Here is a 12108-nt window from a genome sequence, read left to right on the forward strand (position 1 = left end):
CTGCTTTAGGTGGTCTGATCCCAGTCACAGCTCCCGAGGCCTGGGTGTCTCATCTACCAGAGAACCTTTGGCCCATCTTCTGCAGAAATCTCCCAATGACATGGACCTGATTATTAACACCGTTGGGTAGTATAAGCTGTTTAGCTATACTTCTACATATATAACAGCCTGGTTGTCTACTACAGGAGAATTAAAACCAACAGAATGCATCTTTAAATTACATTTGACAGTAGCCATCGATCTGAAGCGTAAGAGGGTTGCGGATTAACGGTAGATAAAGATGCTGACATTTATCTCGGCACAGAGATTGAAGAGGGCAAAGGAGAAGGATTTCGGAGTCTGTGGTTTGATATTTCTGACGGGTTACTGGCACCAGGAAGATGGTGGAGATATAGATGGGTGCGTGTGTATATCTAGTTGCTTCCAGTAAATCAAACTCCAGTCCTTCTACTCCACTCATGTGGGAACTGCTGTCAGAGCTGGGCCCTGCTGAATAGAGCTTGGACACAGCGGATGCTGAAGGGGATTTTTTCTCTATGATTATATTGAATGTGACCTAGCAAAGGGACCTACCCCTTTTAGCATATGTTGAACTCAATATCTGGCACATGTCTATGATATTATGAGTTTGGAAAAATGAGCGTAAGTTTTCAACAAGTGGTAGTTGTTAGGCTGGTGGTAAGTCAAAATCCACACAGTGCCACAGTATAAGAAAAAGAAGAAGATCTCAAGTAATGTATTTTCACAGGACCTAAAAAGCTTTGGATGTCAGACACTGAGATTTAGATCCTGGAACTGTTGAGTGCTGATTTCCCCTTTCCCCAACTGTCCACAGCACAGCTCAAAAGACACCACAGCATGGAAAAACAGCCTTCCTTAACTTCTCTTTTCCACTATGCCCCCCTCCCGCCCCACCACCAAGTCCCCTTCACATTCCAGACGTTGCTGGCAAAATTAATTTATCTCCAGAGGTGGAAAAATAAACAGAACTTAAGACGAGCTCCATTCAAGGGCTTTCTACAGACTTTCTTTTTCCCTGGGAGCCACTCGATACCATAATGCTTTAGACACTAGTGTGAGTTTGGCCTACTACACTACGTGAAACCAGGTTGATCGATGTACTAAATCACAATAACTGAGATTTAGGTGACCGCAACTTTAATATGCTAGCCTTGGTTCAACCGATGGTTTCAATTAAACCCTCGTGAAAGTGGTTTGGTTGGGTGAAGTCATGTGTTGTTTAAAAGTGTGCCGTAATCCTCTTAATCACAATGCAATTGTTAAATTACATTTGTGACAATGGCGACACGTGGAGTGTTTATGTTGGGGAACCTGACACTGACCTTACGTATTGGTGGTCTCCTTGATGTGGCTAAGAGGGGGTTTATGGCTGCTATTCAACATAACACATAAGCTTACTAAGACCTTGTCAACATCCAATATAATCCCAGCTATACTGAAACGTGAGCAAATATAACATACTACATGAACTCCTGAAGTACTGAAACACTACAGTTCTTCAAGAAGCTCTAGTTGACACAAGGGACCAACAATCCAAAGATAAACTTATTGCAGTTAAGACTGCCAATAATATCAGCAAGGTAAGTCTAACTTCACAGTCCTGTGCTTCTCAAACCAACAACAATGCACCTTATAAAAGAAATATAACAAATGTTTTCACCTTATTCTGCAAGTTAGCCGGAACTTAACTTCAAAACAATTCTATGTGGACATCCTGCTCAGACTGTGTAGAGAGTGCCATTTGTGATGATATAAATTTATGAACCCAAACCAGCTCATAGAGACTTACCTTGTAGCATGCATCTGTAGGCAGACTCTGAGATGGCGTAGATGTGAGGGGGCATCTCGTGCCTCTTCTTGCCCCTGTACATTTCTATGATGTTCTCCGAGTAGATGGGCAGGTTTTTATAAGGGTTGATGACCACACAGAAGAGCCCAGAGTATGTCTGTGAAATAAAAAAACTAAAATTAACATTTAATATTTTGTTTCCTTGGGTCAAGGAAGCACTAAACACGCAACATTGCCAACTATTGTATAGGATGTACCTAGCAAATAAATACACAGACTCAAGTGTTGGTCCACTATTCTACTGACATTGAGACTAAAACGTACACTTTTCATTTTCGGAGAGTACATATAGCGATAGAGACAGATAGCCATGTCATCTGAACGTGAATTTTGTTGAACCGTCAATAGATATCACACATATCCAAGATCATCTTTCAACATCTAGTAAGTAACCTTTTGCTTACTGGGTAGCCTAATGTAAAGCCCCCTTCATTTTTCCAAGGAAAGGTATTGAGTAAATTGCCAACGACAATATGGCAGTGTCCTTGCTACCACTCTTATAAACTCATGTCACCACTGGGGTCAAATGAGTGTCAACTGCAAAACGGACAGCAAGTAATAGCACACCCAGAAATAGCTGGCCTTGCATTGTGTATTTTCAGACCTGGGAGAATGAAATACAGGTGGGGTTGGCTGGGGGAGAGAGAGAACAGTCATCCCTTATCAAGGCAATTATCAAGGTTGACCTTGGGTCTGCTAGACACTGAAGATATTTCACTGTATCATAAAGACAGGAAGCGTCTACCGCAATTCAGAGATACTGCGTCCCTTTTTTGGGTTTCGGAACCTCAAAAATGTAGGCTCAAACACTGACAGAGACAGTTGGATCGTTGCCACCCTAGTTGAGATTCCTTCTGCGCTCGTCATGTCCTTCTCCACTCCTGTCTGGTGTCATCTGGGTACTGTCACGGAGGTGAGCAGAGGAGGACAATGTGAAGCATTGCGCAGGATCGCTACGGCTTTGTACAGACAACCCGGATGGGGAGTTTTCCGTGAGATCATACAACAGCACAAATCCTTGCAGCAAAAAAAACATGCAGAGGGGTGGGGCAGAGTGGGGTGGTGGCGGCCTTAATCCATACTGCGCAGCCACACTGCCCTTGCAGCCTGATGCAGACAGGAGGCTGAGGGCAGGCCAGGCAGGGGTTAATCCTTGTCATGTCTGCAGTCGGGATAGTCCATCAACTGACTGAGAGGGGAGCGAGAGGAGGGGGGGCCCTCACAATCACATGGACCCTCTGTCCATTTTGTCTGGCCCTCTCTGTCCCTCCTTTTGCCCCCAGTCCCCTCCCTTCCCTCTCTCAAGTCATGGTTGGCTGAGCTGCAGAGCCACATTCCTGTAATTATGTTGTCTGTGCCGGGGCAGGGGGCTGTAGGGGGGGGGGGGGGGGGCGGGCCAGGGGCCGCCAGTAACTGAGCTGGAACAATGGCGGTGTGGCCGCACCATGCTGGGGGAGCGACGGGGTCCTTTAAAGACCCCGACAAAGCTAGCCGTGGCTGTCGCCTGGCTGGAGGAGCCAACACTCACGGTCACACGTTAAACACAGACTGACTGGTGTGGAAAAACAAATGCATCGGTTGCTTTGTCTATCATGCATGCGCTCACGTCCCGCTTGATTGAACCAGCCCTTCGTTTGTTCCGACACCTTTTCAGGGACATACCGAGACCAGGCTGTATATTGCTGTGAAGTTCCGAAGATGACAATACGTCACATGCTTTACAGTTACAACTTAAATGCTTGTACTGTAGACCAACAGGTGTACGTGAGCAATCATCTGAAGTCCCCTAGTGATTCAGTAAATCTTGGTGTTCACTCGGGAAAGACGGTGGAGCCAGCAGATGACCAGTCTGTCATACACAGCCTCTTCAGACACAGAAATATGCTTTGGCCTGGCCATGGACCAGCACAGTGTGATAGTCAAGTCAAGATTTATTACTCCAGAGTTAGACTGGAGTCTGTATCCCCAGACGCCTGGGAGGAACCAGGAGAAGACTGCATGCAGAGTACTGACGATCTCGCTTCCCAAGTCGTCTCATTACCACAGAACAATAACAGGCCAATATAGTCCACATTTTATAGTACATATTCAATATAGTCCACATACTTTGTAAGCATCACCTTTCAGGGATGCGAGCCAAGCAGCAAGCCCCGTGGCCCCTCCCACACCCCTTGTCTTCCCTGGCACCCCACTGTGGGCGCAGCGCCAGGCAGACGGATAAGCAGCCCTGGGCCGAGCCACAGGCAAGCAGGGGAGAGGAATGACTCAGCTGCCCGGTCCTGATGGAGGTCTCTGGGGGGGGATTAACGTGGCTCTGCATGCGAGGGGTGAGACGCTGAGGGAGGAGAGCATGGCTGCAGCCAGGGTCCGGCTGTGTCTTAGTCCCAGAGAAGAGCAGTGGGGGGGGAATTTACCGTAACAGCGATCGTGGAAGTTGTGTGGTTTCTAAAGTAGAACTCAGCACAGCTGGGTTTCCCAGTTGTCTGGCAATCAGGAGGTCTTCCGTGTCCAGCAGAGCTGAGAAACAAAGTTTCGCCTCTCCATGGACAAGGAGGGGAGTTTTTTTTTTACATTGCTGTGCAGAGGCAGCACAAGGAGGTGAACATAACGTTTTGAGTGAGAGATTTTGAGGAGAAAGGTGTAATTACTTTAAGCAGTGGTTTCAAACGGTGAAGTATTGTGGTCTCGGCGTATGAGGAGACCCTTGGAGAACCAGTGCAGAGCAAGCAGTTCTGCTCTGCCTACACAGTGCGTGTGTGTGTGTATTTTCACAGATCCCTGCTTCACCATTATTTAAGCTGCCCTCAGAGCATGCTGAAGTTTGGAGGCAGGACAGGAGTAGTTTAAGTCCGGACTCAAAAGAAACGACCTTCGGATAAAGACTGAAAAACATATGCTCAGTAAGGGTAAGGAGTGGTGGGGGTGGTGATGACTCCTGCAGACCATCAACCCAAAGCCACCGGCCTGGGGCCATCTTCCCTCACCAGTAACTGAATGGTGTGTCACACAAATATGTGCATTGATTAAAGCTGTAATGTTGTTTTATCTGTGTGAGCTTTAGCATGAGAGCACACACATCAAAAGGAGGCCAGAAGCAGGGCCAATAGGAGGGCTGATTGCCAGAACAGCATCTGCAGGCATGTCTCCACACCACACAAACCGAGTCCGTTAGCAACACATTACACAAAGCCAAGATAAAGTACACTAGGGAGAAATTAGGGAATATCTGGGAGTAGAAAGGGAATGGAGGAGGAGAGAAAAAGAAAGAGAGGGAAACCTCAAAACTTAAATTCGATTAAGGCCATTTTTTTTTTATCAAGTGGAGGTTTCAATCTGGGGGTCTTAAAAATGCTAGTTATTCAGAGACAGCTGTTGCTTATCAGCTGAAACAAAGGACTCCATTATGATGGTGGGGTTACAGTGTGTGACTCAGCATGGAGAGAGCAGCGTCTGCATGGACTAGGAGGGCCTCACAGGGCCTCACAGGGCCTGGGACTTGCCTAACAATCCCGGCCTGGCCAAGGGAGCGTGTGGACGGAAGGAAGGTGGGCGAGCTTTGAATAGGCCTCCTTCTGTTCCCTGCTATTGGTGCGGTAGCCATGACAACTGAGGCTGCTTTTGGTTGAGAGGCTCCTTCCCAAAGTGTTCCATCCACCTGCAAGGGCTGATGGCGACCAATGAAAACTGGCATCAGGAGTCAGGTGGCTGAGCGGTGAGGGAATCGGGCTAGTAATCTGAAGGTCGCCAGTTCGATTCCCGGCCGTGCCAAATGACGTTGTGTCCTTGGGCAAGGCACTTCACCCTACTTGCCTCGGGGGAATGTCCCTGTACTTACTGTAAGTCGCTCTGGATAAGAGCGTCTGCTAAAATGACTAAATGTAATCATAACTCACATGTCATACGCATAACGGTTTAACCTATTGCAGGTCTGACACCATAAACTAATGACTGGGAAAAAAAAGGAGTACACCCTAATCACTGATCCATTTCTTGTCCCTGAGATTTGAAGCCTCGAGATAAAAGCTCCGCAACGCTAAAAGATCCAAAATGACCTCATCCCTCAAAGCTTCGGTGCTCCAATCCCCGACACCTCTAGGGGAAGAAAACCACAGGAATAGATCCAGCAGGCGTCTATATACCCCAGCAGCCCTCGGCTTCTCCCTCGGTCTCAGGTGCCCCACAAACTCTCCATCTATTCCAGGAATGCATGTCACTAAGTGGGTCATAATCACAGTGGAAGTAGCTGCTTATCTAGTACATGTCTAATTCATCACAACCTCAAGTAGTGGTGCATTTAAGACCAAATGGGTTTTGGTGTCTATGGACGAGGCGATGACGGACTGGAGCAATCCCGTATTACAACGGACCCGTCCGAACCGGATATGAACGGATGGATCGATGGCAGGGTGAACTGTAGGATACTCACGTAGATGAGTCCAGAGTAGTAGCGGTCCTTCAGGTTGTGCAGCACCGACGCCTCGTTCAGGCAGGTGAGCTCGGCCATGTCCTCCACCTTGCTGAACTTGGGCGGGTTCATCTTCTGGATGTCGTCCTTGTTGACCACGGCCTTCTTCCCGTTCTCCGCCAGCTCCACCACGCACTCGTCCCCGCGCTCCTCCCGGATGCTGGCCGCCTCGAAGCCATGCCGCTCTGAGGGGATCCACACCAGCTTCTTGGCCGTCCAGTCGGCCTGCGTGGCTGGGTTGTACACCACTGCGCGGTCCACAAATAGGTACCGCTCCGGGTCCTCCTGCCCGCTCCGCTGTGCCATCGCCGGGTACCAGAACACACGAGGCCACCTGTGGAGGGGAGGGTGGAGGGAAGGAGGGCATGAGTTACCAGTGGAGATTAATCAGCACGCTTCCTGGACATGGATGTTAGTCTAATACTTTCTTGGTCACCCCTCAAGGATGAATTACAGTCTCTCTCACTATCTATCTGGAAGATTATGCAATTACAATACAGTTAGCATTGGGCATCGGTATGAAACATAGACACATGTAGAGTTGCAGCTTCTCTTGGTGAGTGTGTAGATGTAGCCTACCTAGTACCCTACCTGCAGCCAGTATTTTTGGGGGGAGGCATTAAGACTCAACCAAGCCATCTCATCAACTAAAACCACCTCAGTACAAACATGAAGATGTGGGACTTCTGGATTACTCGTCTATTAATATGGGGCTTAACTATTACAGCAATGGACAGCTGGACAGCTAGACCATGGGGGTGCATACTCTATCCAACAGCCTTGGAGTGCGTGTCTCACGTCGGGGAAACATTCCTCAGACACAAGGCATGAGTCATCTCCTTGGTGTAATGGTTAAGTTATGTTTAAGGATTACATAAGGGAAAGCTGACCCCACAGTATAGAGGGCAGTAATCTCAAGTATGTGCCTGCACAAACACACACCGCATTGCCTGTGGTAGACTGTCACTACATTTACATTACATTTAGTCATTTAGCAGACGCTCTTATCCATAGCGACTTACAGTAAGTACAGGGACATTCCACCGAGGCAAGTAGGGTGAAGTGCCTTGCCCAAGGACACAACGTCAGTTGGCATGACCGGGAATCGAACTGGCAACCTTCGGATTACTAGCCCGATTCCCTCACCGCTCAGCCACCTGACTACTAAACCATGCTTTGGTTCCCCATGAACCCCATGTTAATAGAAACGTATTATACAGGACTACAGTCAAGGGGAACAGTTGCAGGATGAATCTGAAGTGGGAAACCAGACATCCGCTTGATGTATTGACTGGTAAATAGGTGATATCCCATACTATCAAACTATACTTTAATTTGTGACTTCTGCTTCAAACTCATTGCTAAGGATCATCATCCAGACTCTAGACTGATTAAAATCATCCCATGGCAGCAAGGTTCAAGGAACCAGAGTGTGTATCATGAAGGTCAGCGTATGTCAGTCAGCTTCGTAAGGAAAGCTCAAGATGATGCTTGTTGGGATACTAAACACGAAACTGGGTCAGGTCATGGGCACTGCATCCCCGCGCTACGTCGCTAGCTAGCTATGATATCACACTGACCACACGCCAAGCATGTTTTCCAGTCATTCTTGCCCACAATTATCTTGGTACTTAATCTTGGTGCGTAATCAGTCTGAATATGAATATGAACCACGACTGGCTACCGTTAATTGAAGCTATAGGAAGATAACATGCGCATATGGCCGCTCCAGTATTGTTTTGCCTTGGCTGGCTAGCTTGGCTAACTGGGATGACAAGGAATGTATAGTTAAAAAAAACGGAAAACACACATTTAATAGATAAATTAGTGTTATTAATTTACATGACTATTAAACGTTTAACAAGATTATATGTACAATGGATAATTTGCTCTCCCTTCCACGCTCTTCCCGCAGCACGCATCATCACCAGACAGTGTGGGTGGCTCAGCTAAAATGTTATGCTGGAATACATGCATGCATGCTTCCAATATAAAACACAGATCATTTGTCAACTACGGTGGCAGAAATAACTTTTTAATATTGTCATTTATTTCTGGAGGGTTCTAGAAAAATTCCAATGACAGGTTGCTTGCTAGCTGGCTTTGTGGTGACGGCTAGTAGCAAGCTTATGGTCTTCCATCGTTGAAAAGTCATGGCAAAATAATCCGTTAGCCAGTCCGGCATCCGTTACAAAACCATTCATATCTTCCTCAAACTTACCTGGTGCAGTTGTAAAATGAGCTTGCAAACTTCTACGAATACTCTGGTATCCAATAAGTTATTGTAATATTCCTTACAATTCCTTATTATTCCTGCAAATATTCACTTCTTTCGGCCGATTTCACATCAGTGGTACACCCCCACCATACGACACTCTCTCAACCTAACTCGCCATGCAGTACAGCTATTCTCTGTTCCCGCCTCTAGGCCGCGCTGTATGTCACGCCCACCATTGAAAGTAAGGATTTGATTGGATTCACAAAAATAATTTCTCAATGTGATTGGTTCAAACTCAGTCCCATCCGAAAACTTTGCTAATTGATCGTGACGTGTAGTCGAGCCGCAAAAATCACCTGCAGAAGGATGGATGCTGACCTTCCAAAAAATTGTAGGCCTTACACGTGTTTTACTTTTGAGCATGGCTGTCAAAACCGTCACCCTCACAACCTTACACCCCGGAAAAAAGTGAATGCGCATATAGGCCTACATGACTGACAAAGATGATGATTCAATATTCATATCATGCACACTTCATCACATATCATTCAAGTTGTAGCGCTGCGTCGCTTAGAATTTAAAGCCAGAGACGACTGGACCGCCTCTTTGACTGATACATATTTGGACTTGAAGGGCAGTGACTTAATCGAAATCAGTATTTTAATGTTTCCTATATTAACTGCCAATTATATACACAAAATGATCAACAGTAGCCTAGGGCTATGCCACATATATATAGTCTTTGTCTAACACAGACATAGCATGCTTTTAAAATGTAATTGCTCATAGACTGTTTACGTGCATAGGTCGACCTCTACTGGGCAAAACCTGAACAAAACAAAATTTGGACACAAATGCAGACTAGTAAATGGAATATCTTTGCATTAATGTCAATTTCCACAATTTTCAAGTCTCTGTATAGCTTACATATAGGTCTAATTAAGTATTAGAAAGATATTTAGAAAATGCCTTAACTGAGTTTATATCTTATTTATGGGATGATTAACAAAACATTTAATGTGAATATTTTCCATGAGTTCCATTGCACAGAGTAGATATAGGTACAGTATAGTGTATTCACTGGTGTTGTGGGATTTAAGCAAATGTATTACAAGATGTTACTCATTGCTGTCAGCAGAGGTCAGACTAAGCGTAGAAAACAATTGAGATGATGATGATGTAAGAATATTTGAAAGAAAGTCATATTTGGATGATCAAGTATCTCCTCAGTTTATGTTGGGAAACAACATGACATACAGGCAAAATAAAGCTGTACAACTCATTCCTGCAGTTGTTTAGTAAATTGTTTGCACTGCAGCACCATGTATTTCTAATTTCCTCTCCCTCTCTCTTTTACTAATTTCTCGCATCTCTCGTTCTTTACCTGCACTTTACCTTTTTCTTTTTTCAATTTACATCTCTCTCTCTCTCTCTCTCTCTCTCTCTCTCTCTCTCTCTCTCTCTCTCTCTCTCTCTCTCTCTCTCTCTCTCTCTCTCTCTCTCTCTCACACACGCTCTCTCTCTCTCTCTCTCTCTCTCTCTCTCTCTCTCTCTCTCTCTCTCTATCCCCCCCTCCCACCTCCCTCTCAAATTCATTCACAGAATGACGTACATGTCCGGATGACTCACCAGGTCTCTCAGGACAAGAAATGTACCCAGCCCCGTCCATCCTCAGTAGACCTGCGTCAGTCGCTCCAGCATCAAGTTCTGCTATTAGGCTCAAGCACTGGAACTCATAGAGAAATGCCAGCCAGCCAGGCAATCGTCCTGTCATCCCTATCTCTTTCTGATTGTATTTGTCCCCCTTTTCTGTCTATACTTCTCTGGTCCATCAAGGCCCATGAGACCGTTGACGGTCCCCTGCAAGTAGGACTCACTTTTTCAAACAGTCAGTGTGAAACATGCTGAACATGCTGCAAAGAATATCTGTTCAGTTACTGTTCCAGGAACACCCCTAAGCGCAGATAGGAATTGTGTGTTTGAAAGTCTCTGTGACCTAGGAAACAATAAGCTTTACTGGAAACACGGCTTTCCGTTCCTTTGTGTGAATTGAAGGGTTTTTCTTGCCTTCGCATAGAAGTATTTGAACAGTTTATGTTTCTTCTTCTTATTCAGTGTTTATTCAGAGTTTAATGGTAGTTTGAGAGGAAGTAGTTTGAAAACCCAATTTTAACTCCACCACTGCTCTCCTGTAGCCTGGGATTACAGTTTTTCACAATTGATAAAACACATTTCTTGAAACAGCCATTTTCTCAAAACTGTAAACACAAAACCTCATCTTCAAGCACTATTTACAAAACCACTGAATCCTCTTGCAAAATGAAACTTTCGCCTCAAAACAGATCTACCTGTGCTCAAAATCAAACACTGCTCTCAAATCATAAAAAAGTGATCAAAATTATATACACTATCAAGCAGTCAGTAAACAATACACCAAAAAATTGAAAACACATTGTTCAAAACATATAGTTCAGGGAGACCTTTACGTAATCTCAAAACAAATTTCATATTTATCCGTCATTGTCTTTTGATGAACAAAAACATGTTCTATCATAGTAGCTCAAAATTGATCAGAAATTACTACTCTGCTTTGCTCTTTGCAATTGTTTTGTTCTTTCTCCTCCTTGTACCCCTATACAGTACTGTACCCTGCATCTCACTACTCACAACTCACTCTTGTTCTTTGTTGATATGAACCTGCAACCAGTCAAAATCTATTGAGCAGTCAGTACTGTTACTGTAACAAATGGAAAGCACAATGTTCAGGGCCATACAATTTGTTCATTGTACAGTATACAGCCTACAATGCACTGTACAGTATACAATACTGAAAGGGACAACAATCAAATGAGTAAACACGTGATCAATGTGCTTCTTCTTGTCTATGGGCTGGGTTAGGCCAGAGCACTTTCTCGACATCACAAGCAATATTTTCCCACCTTCAACAACCTGTTTGCTCTCTGAACTGGCTTATATTGGTTGTGTCACATCATTTGAAACAAGTGAAATCAATTTTGAGTGGTTGTGTTTAGTCAATGACATGTTTTCTCTATTTGTATTTGATTGTTGCCATTTGTGTTTACCAGTATGGATGACATGTGCATTAGAGTGCAGAATGTGTTTTAAAAATGAGAATGTGTTTAGAGTTTTGCTGAACAGTCTAAGTGAGATCTGCAAATTGTGTTTTACCATGTGAAATGGTTTAAGGTATTGACAACAGACAGGCACAATTAGCTACATGAGTTCAGGCAACTGAGAACTTTGTTCAGCCAATGGGTTTTAGTGTTTTAGGAATTCAGAAAAACTGTAACTGTGGTTAAACAGCAGCAGTAGCAGTTCTCTCTCAGAACACTATGGATCCACATGCCAGTCTTTCTGCAGTAGAGCACTGTTTGTGTCTGCAGTAGAGCGCTGTCTGTCAATAGATCTGTAGACCAGACCGATAGGGTCTGCCTCAACGTGAGTAATCATAGTTTATCTTGTGTGTAATCGAGCTTGCATTTGGGTGGTGGAGGAGAGGTATCTGTTTGAATAGAATGTAGAGCATGCGGTTTA

The 12108-nt window shown here is 45.0% G+C and overlaps 1 protein-coding gene across 1 annotated transcript in view; it reads right to left on the reverse strand.

Annotated features, from left to right (window-relative positions):
* Positions 1-8713, reverse strand: part of LOC134008795 (myosin-10) — a 48687-nt gene extending 39974 nt beyond the window's left edge. The window contains exons 1-3 of the mRNA XM_062448323.1: positions 8557-8713; positions 6297-6669; positions 1811-1967 (exon numbers count right to left, since the gene is read on the reverse strand). Of these exons, the coding sequence (XP_062304307.1) occupies positions 1811-1967; positions 6297-6641 (502 nt within the window). The 5' untranslated portion in view covers positions 6642-6669; positions 8557-8713. The remainder of the gene's footprint in view (positions 1-1810; positions 1968-6296; positions 6670-8556) is intronic.
* Positions 8714-12108: the final 3395 nt, after the last annotated feature.

The sequence above is a fragment of the Osmerus eperlanus genome, chromosome 22 (genome assembly GCF_963692335.1).
Source record: "Osmerus eperlanus chromosome 22, fOsmEpe2.1, whole genome shotgun sequence".
In the NCBI taxonomy this organism is placed as follows: domain Eukaryota; kingdom Metazoa; phylum Chordata; class Actinopteri; order Osmeriformes; family Osmeridae; genus Osmerus; species Osmerus eperlanus.